At 35.4% G+C, this 14,323-nt stretch overlaps 1 protein-coding gene across 26 annotated transcripts in view; it reads left to right on the plus strand.

Moving 5' to 3' along the window:
• CCDC91 (coiled-coil domain containing 91) overlaps positions 1-14,323 on the plus strand; it is a 387,168-nt gene that overhangs the window by 262,134 nt on the left and 110,711 nt on the right. For all 26 annotated transcript variants that reach the window (XR_006709146.1, XR_006709147.1, XR_006709148.1 and 23 more), the window contains 3 exons: positions 1,630-1,722; positions 1,834-1,902; positions 5,021-5,197. Coding sequence is in view for 23 of the 26 variants with exons in the window: in XM_045465034.1 (XP_045320990.1) it covers positions 1,630-1,722; positions 1,834-1,902; positions 5,021-5,197 (339 nt within the window). In the remaining 3 variants the exon portion in view is untranslated. The remainder of the gene's footprint in view (positions 1-1,629; positions 1,723-1,833; positions 1,903-5,020; positions 5,198-14,323) is intronic.

Here is a 14,323-nt window from a genome sequence, read left to right on the forward strand (position 1 = left end):
ATTTTCTAAACAGTGCATTGTCATTTTAGCTAATGTACTAGTTCTTAGACCACTAGAGAAACTTGGACTACTTACAATTAATTACTTAATGATTTCCATTAGTCTGACTTATTAACATAACAATTCTTTTTAAGAAGAAATAATTTTCAAAGTTATTATTAGCTCTGAAAAGTTTATTTTGTAGTTTAATCCTAATAGTTTTTATTGGTTCTATTTTGTTATGTTTACCCCTACCCCCAAAGCCTAAATTCAATATTTTTTGGTCTCATATGAGAATTGTATCATTTTTAAGTCTAATTACTTAAGTCTAACTAATAATCATTTTATCATTTTTAAGTCTAATTGTTTACCTGGTATAAGATTTTTTAACTTTTTTCTTGTGTGTGTATTTTAAATAGGATTAGATTTTTTTTTCTGATTCAGTGACATTTTGTGTGCATCTAGACTTTACATAGAATACAGAATTAAAGTCTCAGTTATGACGTAGCATGTGATAAGTCTACTGATTTGTTAGCTGCTTTTCACAAATTCATATGGTACCAATAATTTCTCATAGGCATGCCATGATTAATATCACAGTTTGGATTTGTTTTTAATGAAAAAACACATCTTGTGATTTTTCTTATTTTCTTGAAAAATAAAGGTAAAAAGTAACATTATAATTAAAAATAAGAATAATAGATTATCTTCCCAGGCATAACTATTTTGGTGACTTGGTCTCCAAGTAAACTGCCTCCTTAAAAAATACTTTATATCAGACAACTTCGAAAGACATTATAAAATATTGGGTGTTCAAGTAAGTTCATATTTTAAGGAGGCTTCAAAATCAGAGAAATCAGAAAAAGTATTCTTATTTGCCTGTAGTAACTGAATGAGAAATCTGTGTGAGTAGGCATATGTATTTTTCTTTGGGGTTGTGTTTCCTCATAAAAGTACTGTTCCAGAACAAGTATCTGGCTTCTCTATATTGAAGATATTGAGGATACAAAGGTTGGATTTTCTTAGAAAACTTCAAACTCTGAGTGCCTACTCCATGATAACTGGCTGGTGGTTGTGTATGCTTTTTCACTAGCACATTGGAATAAAAGTAAATGTATGGCTTCTGTGTATTGTTACATTAGCTACCACATAAATTCCTTTGACTGTTTTTATTGATTTATTTTCTGAATCTATGGTAAAATCTTGAAGTACAATAATTTTTCAATTTCTTTTAGTGCTTTACTAGAAACACAAATAATATGATAGTTGTTTATCAGTTCTTATCTGATTGCTTCTTTTGCTGCAAACTAATAATTTTAGTGAGTAATTTTTCTAAATTTAATTTTGATGAAAGATATTTAATACTTTTCTGATTTATTTTCCAATTTGGAGTAGTTGTGCCTAAGTTAGATCTCATATCATGTACTTTGTTGAGTTTGGAGCCACAAAAAGATCTCTTGGCCGATTGAAGAAAGGTGAATTCAGTGGGGTTTTTTTGGCTTGTATGCCTTCATTTTAGCAATCTTCCCATTGTTTCCTCTAGTGACTACTTCAGTAGAACCAGACAAATGGATTCCACAAGCTGTACTCCTTGTTGATAGATTATTGGTCTCCGAACCATATTCATAATCCATTTGTCTTTCCTTATAGCATCAGAGGCTCCTTGAAATGCTAGATACAGAGAAGGAACTGTTAAAAGAAAAGATAAAGGAAGCTTTGATTCAGCAGTCTCAAGAACAGAAGGTAATACTTTAAGTTTGCTCAGAGTGTAGAAAGAACGTGTTCTATTACCTCAAATAATTACCTCAAATAATAATACATTCACTGTCTACCCAACTGTCTTATCGTTTACAGGTAATATTGGAAAAATGTTTGGAGGAAGAAAGGCAAAGAAATAAAGAGGCTTTATTATCTGCTGCAAAGGTATTTCTATCTGTAATAATGGTTTTCTTTGTAAGTAAGTGGAATTTAAAAACTGAGTTCATAGTATAGTATAGTCAATCTACTTTTTTGCATAAAACCTCATTACAGAAAAATCAAAGAGTTTTTTTCTTTCTTGTTTTTCCTGTTAAAGTTAGGATATTGCTGTTCCTATTATTGTTAAATTTAGGAATAGAATGACATTGAAATATTGTAGATTATTAATTGTTAAAAAAGAATATATGTTGGGATACTAATAAACTCTTGGTATTTAATAGGTATCCTCACAAATAACATATGAGCATGTGTGTATATATATGTGTGTGTGTATATGTGTGTATGTATGTATTTATAAAGATCTATGTTTTGGGGGCAGCTCAGTCGGTTAAGTGTCTAACTTCAGCTCAGGTTATGATCTCCCGGTCCGTGAGATTGAGCCCCACATCGGTTCTGTGCTTACAGCTCAGAGCCTGGAGCCTGCTTTAGATTCTGTGTCTCCCTCTCTCTCTGCCCCTCCCCCACTTTCTCTCTCTGTCTCCTTCTCTCTCTCTCTCTCTCTCTCTCTCTCTCAAAAGTAAATAAACATTAAAAAATATTTAAAAAGATATATGATTTTTAAAGTCAACTTTGAAATACCTCTTCTAAATAGTATGTCTGTGATATTAAATATACATATGCCAGCAAGTACATATAACAAGTACACTAACTTTTGAGATCTGGATTTACATTTAAATTTAGTAAAGCAAATATCTGAAAAGTTTAATATTTGCAAATCTCTGTGCCAGGGGTGGAACATGAAGGATGACGATGATTTTGTCTTAAAATATTTGCAGTCACGTAAGAAAAATATTACTTATTACCAATAAGGCAAGGTGGAATGCATTAAATTACTATGAGTATATAGACAGTATTTCCATGTCATAGGAGTTTTTTAACAATAAACTACTTTTAAAATTAGCTTGAAGGATGACTAATATTCTGAATTGTGAGTCTGAATTTTATTCTACAGGTAAGGATGGAAACATTGAAATTTTGAGTGTAGGTATGATATAATGCTAACTTATGTTAATTTGGGGGAAATTAGAGGCAACAAAGGCTAGAGGCAAGGAAAGAATAGAGTGTGTCCAAAGTCTATGTAAAAGATAGTGAGTGGCAGAAATAGAGTAGTAGTAATAGTTTAAAGGAAAGAAATAGACAAATTCTAGAAATAGGAGATGGAATCAGGATATATGTTTGGTGTGGATAATACAGAAGGAGGCCATGTTGGGAACTCCTAGAGTAGTGATTCAGAAACAACATGGAAAGTGGTACTATTTCTTTGGTATAGTTTGAGATGCCTGTGATATATTCAAATAAGGCAAGTAGGCAACTAAATCTACCTCACAGCTCAGAAGAGAAAGGAACGACCTGAAGATGCTAATATAATTTCTTTTTTTCAGCAAACAGATGGTAATGGTAACCACAGAAATTATTGTTATGTATAATCACCTCACAGGAGAGTATAGAGTAACAAGAGATGTAAGGTCTGAGCACTGAAAGTCCAAAATTTAAAACCCAGAGAAAGAAGGAAGTTATAAAGAACTGAATAGAGTCAGCCATATAAGTAGAAATAAGAGCAGCATGCTGTTTTGCAAACCAAGAAAAGGAAAACAGAAATAGTCAAGTATGTAAAATGTCACTTCGACATCAAGATAAGTAAGGATTAAAAAAAGAAAAAATTGTTATTTGGATTTAACAAAATGGAGAGCATTGGTGAGCACCGTAAGAGAGTAGTTTCAGAGAAGAATCGTAGAGTAAAACAGGAGTTCAGAAAATGGTAACTCAGCTTTGAAAACTTGTGTCAAATTTGGCTAACTGGAAGAAAGAGAAGAGTGTTAACTGTGGACATCAGAGGTGGAAAGACCATGGACATTACTGCAAATCAAAGTATGATGGTTTTCTAGAGAGATTCCTATGTTTGAGTTGCAACTGAAGTTGGTAACTTTTATGGAACACCATTTTAGTGAATAATAAGGGTTATGCCTTTAGTATTTGGCAGACATTTTCTCCAACGTAAATAGAGTGAGCCCAGCATCTCCAGAAAACTAACAGTTTTTGTTGCCAATGATAAAATTTGAGCTTTAAAGCAAAATTAGAATTTTGGAAAATTTGTATCTTTTTTCAGATAGTTAAAGACTTTTATTATGAAATTGATGGTGACATTAACAAATTTGACCTTTTTTGTTATGATATAATGAAATGTGTAAACATCTAGAGGAGATGCATAATTTATTGAGTTAATATTTTCCAAATAAAAATGTTTAAAAAAATCACACATAGATAAAGGACTCATTCAAAGTGCAAGAAAAGATTGTAATATAGTAAGTAGCAGAATACAAAGATTTCATTACCATTGTGTGATTTTCCTTATCGCAACTACCCTTTAAGAGCTATCCCTTGATAAGTTTCAGTATGGAATCATCAATATTTACAAAGATATAAACTGGCTACTAAATACTCCTCCCTTTTCTACTACATGTCTGTGTGAGACTGAGTTTTCTTTATATACTTCAACCAAAAACCATTTTACAAATTTAAAACAGAAGGCCGGTATGAGACCTAAATTTCTTCTATTAAGTCAGGCATTAAGGAGGTTCACAGATATTCTTTTCACTTCTAAATGTTGGAAAATATAGTTATTTTTCATAAAAGATTATTAATATACAGAACATCTAATGTTAATATAGAGTGAATTAATATTTTTATTTTGTCTTGGTTTGAATCTCTGATATGGTAATCTTAATATAGCCAGCATAAACAAAAGCTCTTTTAATTACTCAGTAACTTTTAAGAGTGTAAAGAGATCCTAAGACCAAATAGCTTGAAAACTGTTACTTACTAAGGTAAAGCTTAGTTTCTTTGAAGTTTACATATGCCTTGGAAATAATGTATGGATATTTGTACAAAAACAAATATTTGATTCTGCACCAGGTATTAAGTGCATAAAAACAGCAGTGTCAGAACTAAACCCTATAGAATTCGAGTTTGTACCTTTTAAAGGTTAACCCAAATCTATCTTATTCAAGGACTTATGCAGTCACTCATTCAAATATTTTCATTAGAGTCATTATTTGTTTTGAAGCTTGAGAAAGAAGCAATGAAAGATGCAGTTTTAAAAGCCATAGAAGAAGAAAGAAAAAATCTGGAAAAAGCCCATGCTGAAGAAAGGGAGTTATGGAAGACTGAACATGCAAAAGATCAAGAGGAAGTATCTCAGGCAATTCAGAAAGCAATACAAGAACAGAGAAAAATAAGTCAGGTTAGTAAAATTAACTCTTTGTAACTGTCTTTTTCCTTGTTGTGCTCAAAATGAAGTTTCCTTGTTATTTATCTTAAAATCACCTTAGTGAATATATCAGTTTAATTATTTTGTCTATAATATTAATATTTTATACTGATAATTTTTAGTATATCAGTATACTTCTGCTTTCAGATATTGAAAATTCAGTAATTTGGGGCACCTGGGTGGCTCAGTCGGTTGAGCGTCCTACTTCAGCTCGGGTCATGATCTCACAGTTTGTGAGTTCGAGCCCCGCGTCGGGCTCTGTGCTGACAGCTCGGAGCCCGGGGCCTGTTTCAGATTCTGTGTCTCCCTCTCTCTCTGACCCTCCCCCGTTCATGCTCTGTCTCTCTCTGTCTCAAAAATAAACGTTAAAAAAAATTTTTTTTAAAAAAAGAAAATTCAGTAATTTATAATTTTATCTTTTGACTATTTTTTAAAAAGCCAGGATCCAAATTTGTGTCTAGTTATTGCAACTATGTTAAACCTCTGGTTTATTTATTTTTTTCCTTTTTCACATACACACATACAGAGACAATCAATATAAAGTATTATATATGAGTAGAAAACAGTTTGATTCCATTAATTATACCCAATATGTGTATCTATATTTCTGTAGTTGATACTGATAATTAATAGGACCTCACAGATAATGCCCATGGTTTCATAAAAGGTATCACATATCAAGTATGGCCTGCATACAAAATAAACTTTTGTCTACTTAACTGAATGATTAAAAACTACATTGTTTTCATTTCCCATAACTGAATTTGCATGGCTGTATTTTCCATGTATTTAGTCTTTTTGTTATGTAGGCAATCAAATACTTGAGTAAATCTTTCCTTAAATAAGTATATAAAGCAAAAGATAACATTTATAGAAGTCTTTGTTTTCCATGATCAAAGCATTATATATACTACCACTGTTTATTCAACCATACATTATGAATGTAGCTAAAACGACTTGTACCAAACAACCTGGAAGCTTTTCTTATGATTAATTAGCCAATCTAAACTCAGTGCTCTTAACATCCAGGGTAAATGTTATACACTTTTTTAAAAATGTCACTTAAATTTATACTCAAGAGCACATAGTTACTCATTTGTTATAAAAATTAAACAGATCTTTAGGTAGTATTTATGGTAAGATAACAGTTGTGTGGTGACAGATCTCATTCGTTTATTTCCTGGCCTTTTCATTTTGAGTAACGATTACTTTCTAATTCTTTTTATAATCTGTTGCTAGTATCATCAAATGTATATTGAGCACATAATGTATGTAAGATGTTTAATTGTCAGTTCGGTTGGTTGGAATTCTGTGCTAGTAAGGTCACGATCTTTGGTTAAGTTCTGATTCGAGAGAGTTTACTTAAGACTTTTTGTGACCACAGACCACTCCTCTAACCTCACATAGATGTGGGCTATTAGTCACCGTGAAATTGGGCAAGAGGGCATGAATAAATCAGCACATGGTCATCACTCAAAAAGAAAAGTATATATCGTAAAGGGCATATTTCTCTGCTGGTTTGTCGGGGACATTCTTGTCTCTAGAAAACACTACAGTGTATAATATACTTTAAGAATTGTTTGCCACAGTTTCAGAGTACTGTGAAGATAATCCAAGCATGTCATGAATAAATGCATTGTATTTATTTTCTTTCCAACGTTTGCATATTTTCCATGCATGTGAGAGAGAGAGTATGTGGGTGTGGTGTGTGTGTATGTGTTTAACTGCCTTGTGGTTAAGAGAATTGAACAGGGAACATATATAGAAGAAAGAACAATGTTTCCAATTAACTCTCAAATTTTCAAATGTGAGGTGGTCATGTATTCAGCTGCCTTCATTTTCATGTAGTTGTAGTAAAGAACTACCACCAAACACCTGTCATTCCCTTAGCTCCTTGGAGCTTCATAGTCCTAGTCTAGAAAATTGACAAATTACGTTTCTTGGGAGCCATATGAAGCTCATTTATCTTTTGTTTATTTAGGCCAGTAGGGTAAGCAAACAAATTCACATGGTCAAATCTACTTTTCGGTGTTTCACATTAATAACTGAAGTGACTGCCTGCTATGTTCTAGGGACTGTACTTATTTCTGGTGACAGAGTAGTAAGAAGGAGAACAACAACTTCCCTGCCTTCTTATGAAGAAGACCGATAGGAAAGTATTAAAGATATAATGTGAGGTAGTGATCAGTGTCATGTATTAAAATAATGCTGTGTAAGGGGCCGGAGAGTCAGGGAACCAATATGTAGACAGGATAGTCAGGTAAAGCCTATGTTAGGAGTTAGCATTTGAGCTGAGGCCTGCGTTGAAGTGAGGAGTTTACTTTGTGAATAGTTGGGGATAGAATGTTTCAAGCAGAGGAGTAGCAAGTGCAAAGGCCTTGAAGCAAAAAGATGTGTGGTGTAATTAAAACTGTACAATACTGTTACGGATATAGAACAGACCAATGGAATAGGATGGAATACAGATACACAGATTTTTCTGTAATTTATAAATCTCTTAATCTGAGTTGCATGGAAGGGGCCCATACAGTCTGTGAATCTAATGAAATTATGCAAAACTGTGTGTATGTGCAGATTTTTCTGCAGAAATGGTCCATAGTTTTTATTAGAGTCTCAAAAATATCTTATTAATGAACCCAGAAAAAAAATGAAAATAATTGCAACTGGCTGCCCATTTTGTTCTGCATTTTGTGTACTAAAATGAATTTCAGGTAGATTAAATGTTTGCACTTGTAAACTGAATGTACTAAAAGGGAATTGGGGGACACCTGGGTGGCTCAGTCGGTTAAGTGTCTGACTCTTGATCTCAGCTCAGGTCATGATCTCATTTTGTGATATCAAGTCCCATGTCGGGCTCTGCACGGAGCCTCCTAGATATTCTCTTTCTCCCTCTCTCTCTGCCCCTCCCCTGCTCTCTTGCTCTCTCTCTCTCTCTCTCTCTCTCTGTCTCTCTCTCTCTCTCTCTCTCTCACACACACACACACACACACAAAATAAATAAATAAGAAATTGGGTAAATATTAATATTCTTTGAAATGGAGAGGCTAAGCACTTCAGGAATGATAAAGAACTCTGCAAATTAGCTTCTCCGTAAAGACAATGACAACACTGGCAAAAATTGTCAAAATCAACTTTTTCAGAACTCTGGATATTAACCAAAGGTTTCAACAACCCAAGGAATATTTATTCAGCAAAAATAGTTAAATCTCACCAATAACAGCAAGTTTGTAGATTTTTAACTTGCTTTATCCCCATCCCCTTCTCCCTGGTTACAAGGTAGTTTTAAAAAGTAGTAGTCTTTTGCACCTGAGTGGCTCCATTGTTAAGCAGACGTCTGACACTTGGTTTCAGCTCAGGTCATGATCTCACGGTTCATGGATTAGAGCCCTGTGTTGTGCTCTGCACAGATGGTGTGGAGCCTGCTTGGGAATCTCTCTCTGTCTCTCTCTGCCCCTCCCCTGCACACTCTCAAAAATAAATAAGTAAACATTAAAACACACACACACACACAAAATAGTAGTCGCACAATCATGGTAGCTATGAAAATCAGCAATGTAGAAGCCACTGGAGTGGGCAGACTAAATTTGGAGCTCCACAAGAAAACCTGTCTCTAGGAAATTACTACTATTTGACCTATCTGGCAGCTTCCCAGAAATTTCCCATTTGCTTAGAGCTTGCTTAGTGGGAAAAGCCCTATCCTCAGAATGTTTGTGAGAAACAATGAGTGGCAGATGTATAACCTCTGCCTAAGACAGAAATACCACTGGATCAAACAAAAGCCTGGCCAAAAAACCTAAAAGGGAAATTTGGGAAATACGATTATTATAGGTGGTTTTGAAAAGCTCTGATTTTTTAAAATACTCCTGGAAGGGGTGCCTGGGTGGCTCAGTCAGTTAAGCATCTGACTTCAACTCAGGTCACAGTCTCCTGGTCCGTAAGTTCGAGCCCTGCGTCAGGCTCTGGGCTGATGGCTCAGAGCCTGGAGCCTGCTTCGGATTCTGCGTCTCCCTCTCTCTCTGCCCCTCCCTCGTTCATGCTCTGTCTCTCTCTGTCTCAAAAATAAATAAACGTTAAAAATAAAATAAAATAGGGGCTCCTGGGTGGCTCAGTCGGTTAAGTGTCTGACTTCGGCTCAGGTCATGATCTTGCAGTTCGTGAGTTCAAGCCCCACGTTGGGCTCTGTGCTGACAGCTCAGAGCCTGGAGCCTGTTTCAGATTCTGTGTCTCCCCCTCTCTCTCTCTCTGACCCTCCCCGTTCATGCTCTGTCTCAATAAATAAATAAACGTTAAAAAAAAATTTAAATAAAATAAAATACTCCTGGATTTCTTGAAGGTCACATACATGCACAAGGTTGTGCACATGCCCAGGAAAGACCTGAAAAGACCCTACCTAATCTCTCACCACTGGCTGATTTTGCTTCTATTCAAGCAGAAAGTGAAGGCTAAGGCAGGGTTGTAAACTGGCAGTGTTGAAGATGTTCCCTAACATGCGAACTCCCTTGGCAAATGATGGATCACTTAACTAGTTCAAGGTATTTAGGGAATTCACTGTCTAATTATTTGCTGACCATTGAGGTAACCCAGCAGACACTTCAGTGGCTATACATAACAAGGAATACAGACTTGGCAGAATTAGTCCAGAGAAGTTCTTAGACAAATAACAGCAATTCCTGAGGCCCCAGGGTGGCTGTGCTTAGAGAGTACTTAAATCATTTGTTGAAGAAGAAAAGGCCCTAACCTCTTATCTTGTAGTTTATAATTCTCTTGCAGCATGAATCATATTCAAATACCTACTTATCTTACTAACTGTCCCACTGAACTGAGAGCTTCATAAGTGTCTCAGTCATATTGATGCTCTTAGGAGGCCCTAGCCTAATGTGTAGCTCATAGAATGTGTTCCAGAAAACCAATCATTGCCGTTAAATAGCAGTCTCCAAAATATACAATTAACTCAGGAAGATGACTTACAAGACTTAATTGTATTCATCCAAAATTCTCAAGTGAATGTATAGACATCATTTCGTTAATTAGCCATATTAATTCCATGGAGAAGCAAATTGAAAAAAGCAATGAAGTATTACAGGTTGGTTTGTAAAATATTCCTCCAAGTTAATTAATTATCCTAAATTATCTAAGTTGTGGGACCAGAAATGTATTTATAAATAGACTTTACGCTTAGGCTACCAGTGATAGGAATGTGAAATTCTGCCTCTTGAACTTGTTCATAGCCTTAAAATCACAAGATTTTAACTGTGAGTTTCAGATTTATACTTAATGTCCTTGTTACGACTTCTAGGAAAATACCTGGAATATTAGACATTACAAAAGTTGACAGAATGTTATTGTTTCTTTTAGCGATAAAGAAAGCAGTAAGGATGCTTGGGTGGCTCAGTCGGTTAAGTGTTTGACTCTTGATGTCGACTCAGGTCATGATCTCATGGCGGTGAGATGGAGCTCTCGTTTCCCACACCCCCTCCCTCCACTCTGGGTGTGGAGCCTGCTTAAGTTTCCCCCCACCTCTCTTCCTCCCTCTCATCCTTCCTGTGTCCCTCCCCCACTTTTGCACTCCCTCTCTAAAGAAAAAACAACAACAAAAAACAATAATAATTCTCTATGGTTAAGCTTCACTTACCTGGCTTTATTCTATGCAAATATTTTAGGCTACTAGCTAAAAATTTATTTTTATGGAAGTTTTTCTTCATCTTTGGCTTCAGGAAACAGTAACATAATAGTAGTAGTGGTAGCAGTGGTACTGGTTGGAGACAGCAATAATTCTACCACCGTTGGCTACCACTGAGTGCTAAGTACCGGGCAGTTTTCTAATTGTTTCTCATATTTGATCTCATTTAATACTCACAACCACCTTACTAGGCAGAAACTGTTGTCCCCAGTTTTACAGATGCAGAAATGAAAGCTTAGGATGATTATGTAACTTGCTCAAGGCTATGATAACTCCTTAGAAGAGATAACAGACCATATTCAGAATCAGGCAGTGTCAATCAAGAGGCCTTGCAACTCACCCCTAAGCTTTCCTCTTCTTCCCAATGTTCTCGTCTTAGAATAAAGCACAATCTCATTGATTAGTTAACGTATAGATAATTTCAATAGCAAAAACTTAAAGGGACTATTTTCATTAGTTTATTCACTAATATTTATTGTTGATCCTCTTAGAAGTTTTGGGCGTATAGCATCAAACAAGATAGACAGGGCCCCTAGGTACTCATGGAACTTACATTCAAGTTGAAAAAGACTTACAATGAATAAGGTACTTCCACATAGTGGTATGGACTATGGAAAGAGTTATGTGTTTGACTGAGAGGGCGGTAGAGGTCTTGTTTAGATAAGGAAATTAGAAAGAAGCCAGACTCAAAAAATTTACATGTCACAATTCTAAATAGAATATATGAAATTTTGAAGAAGGCAAAACTGATTTGAGAGAAAAGAAATCAGTAATTGAGGGGGAGGGGCACTTTTTGAAAGTGATAGAATTATTTTAATCATAATTGTGATTACATTTGATAAAACTTACCAAATTATGTATTGTATAGTGATAAATCTTACTGTATGTAAATAATATTTTAATAAAGCTGTTTTTTTAAACAAGTAACTATCAGAATAAATTATTGGATATATGGCAGTTTGAGATGGTGAGGAGAGTTCAGTTTCATCAGGATAAATAATCCAATTTGTGCATATTAAATTTGAGGTGCCTCTTCATAAGTTTAGAGAAAATGTTGGGTAGACAGTTAGAAATGTGTGTCTGGAGTTTAGGTGCATTGTCAGGGCTAGAGATCAAAATTTGAGAATAATAACCATATAAATGGTATCAAAGTCCAATACATAAGAACAAAAATTTTCTGGAAGGGCGGAACCCTGCATGACGTTTTTGTACGGAATGTGGCAATCTTCTTCCTACAAAAAATATGGCCACTTCAGATTAACTGTGTAGTGGTAGAAATAGTCTCACACTTTTGATGGTTGTATTTCAGGAGATATTGTGAAGGTGTTAAAGTTACTGGTGCTTTCTGTATCACAGTTACCCAGATCCAGTGGCCAAAGCTTCATCTACATTTTGTAGGAAGCTCAGGGTTACAAGTGTTAACAAGCAGCTCCTGCCATCTTCTGCCCAGCTCCTGTCTGATTTCAGAGGTCAACACTCACTCTGTCCTCTTGTTCTTTGGCAGCTACGTGATCCCTGTAGCCTGGAGAACTACCAACTGCTTGAGTACTGACTGAAGGGATGACATTAAAAAAGCCAGGAAGCTGTTTTTTGTTTTTTGTTGTTGTTTGTTTGTTTGTTTTAATTCTAATATGCAGGTCACTTCATAGCACTCGGATTTTTTTTTAATTAAAAGAATTCTGGAAATAAACCAGAGAATTAACAGGAATTAGCATGTTTGGCCACTAAGTCACACTAGAAATAAGGAAGGAATGGGGTGTGGCAAAGTGGAAAACAAGTAACTAAAATTACTCTGAAAACTCTAAGGAAGACAAACAGCTTTTACTTTGTAATTTACCTCTAGATTTTCTCTGTGTTAACACTGACATTAACTGAAGAGATAAATGATAAACTGTAACAGAAAACACAATTTCTAAGGACTGTGGCACATATTTCTCCGACTCTGAGAGATGACTTTGGCCTTCATCACAAATTAAGACTAATCCTTAGAGTTGATTGTAGATTGTATGTTTTTTTCTGAAATATTCAGAAGAAAGTTTATGACTCTGGCATTTTTGGTTAAATTCATTCTGTATCCTTTGAAAATCGCTTTTAACGAAAGGAAAGTACATTTGTTATTGACACCGAAATGGACAAAAAGAAAGGAGTCATTAATTTTGCTGTTCTAGCAAAGTCCTGTAAAAGGACTCCAGAGCATACAGACACTTAAGCTATGTCTGACGTTGGAAGCTCTTCATAATAGTTTATAACCACAGCCACTGTAATTTGGGGTTATGTTTTCCCCCAAAGCCACAGACATTACAATCAGTGGTTAAATTTTCTTTAAGAAATTTACCATTGCCACCTGACCCTTCTTTTAAAAAAGGAAATAGCATTTCTATTTTAGCTTAGGCCAGATAATCTCACAACACTGAAATAATTTTTCTGTCTTGATTTATTTAGTTTTGATTCATTAGTTTTTTGGGTTTTTTTTGTTCTTTTGTTTTGTTTTTTGGGGGATTATTTTGTATTTACAAAACTGTGATAGCTGTCTGGTTATTTAAAGGTAAGATCTTGGGGCACCTGGATGGCTCAGTCCGTTAAGTGTCTGACTTCGGCTCAGGTCATGATCTCACAGCTTGTGACTTTGAGCCCCACGTCAGACTGTGCTGACAGCTCAGAGCCTGGAGCCTGCTTCGGATACTGTCTCTCTCTCTCTCTCTCTCTCTCTCTCTCTCTGCCCCTCCCCCCACTCATGTTCTGTCTCTCTCTCTCTCTCCTTCAAAAATAAACATTAGAAAATTTTAATTAAAGGTACAATCTTAATTACACTTTTGACAGAATCATTGCATTTAGGGACAAGTGAACAAACAGTTCACCAAGTTACCTTCTCATCTCTCAACACCTTTCCCTCCTGCTCTATTTCCTGTATCATTCATTGAGATGACCATCTACCAAGTTGCCCTGTCCAGAGAACTGGAGATTTTCCTGATCTCTCCCTCTTTCCTCCCATTTTAATACCTTTCAATCATTAAAACCTTTCCATTTTACCTAATAATAATCCTTTAGCACATACACTTCCGGACCTCCTGCTGCCACTGACTTAATTGCAGTTCTCGGTGTTTACCTTGACCTCCTACATTGATTTCTTTGCTTCCAGTTTTGTCCCCTTCCAATTAGGAATAAAAAATCAATGAACTTTTAAATTCTTCAGTGACTCACCATAGCCTTTAGGATAATATTCAAGCTACTTAGCATGAACTATAAATCTTTGACCTGCCCCTACCCAGTTCATCTTCACCATTCTGCTGCACATTTCATGCTTTTAGTACCAAATTGCTGGTACACATACTATGCTATTTGGTGGTGTTGGGCCTTTAGTCATACTGTGCCTTCACCCTCGGATACCATTGCTTTCCTACCTTGCAGAAGCGAGTCTT

This window comes from Leopardus geoffroyi, chromosome B4, assembly GCF_018350155.1.
Source record: "Leopardus geoffroyi isolate Oge1 chromosome B4, O.geoffroyi_Oge1_pat1.0, whole genome shotgun sequence".
NCBI lineage: Eukaryota > Metazoa > Chordata > Mammalia > Carnivora > Felidae > Leopardus > Leopardus geoffroyi.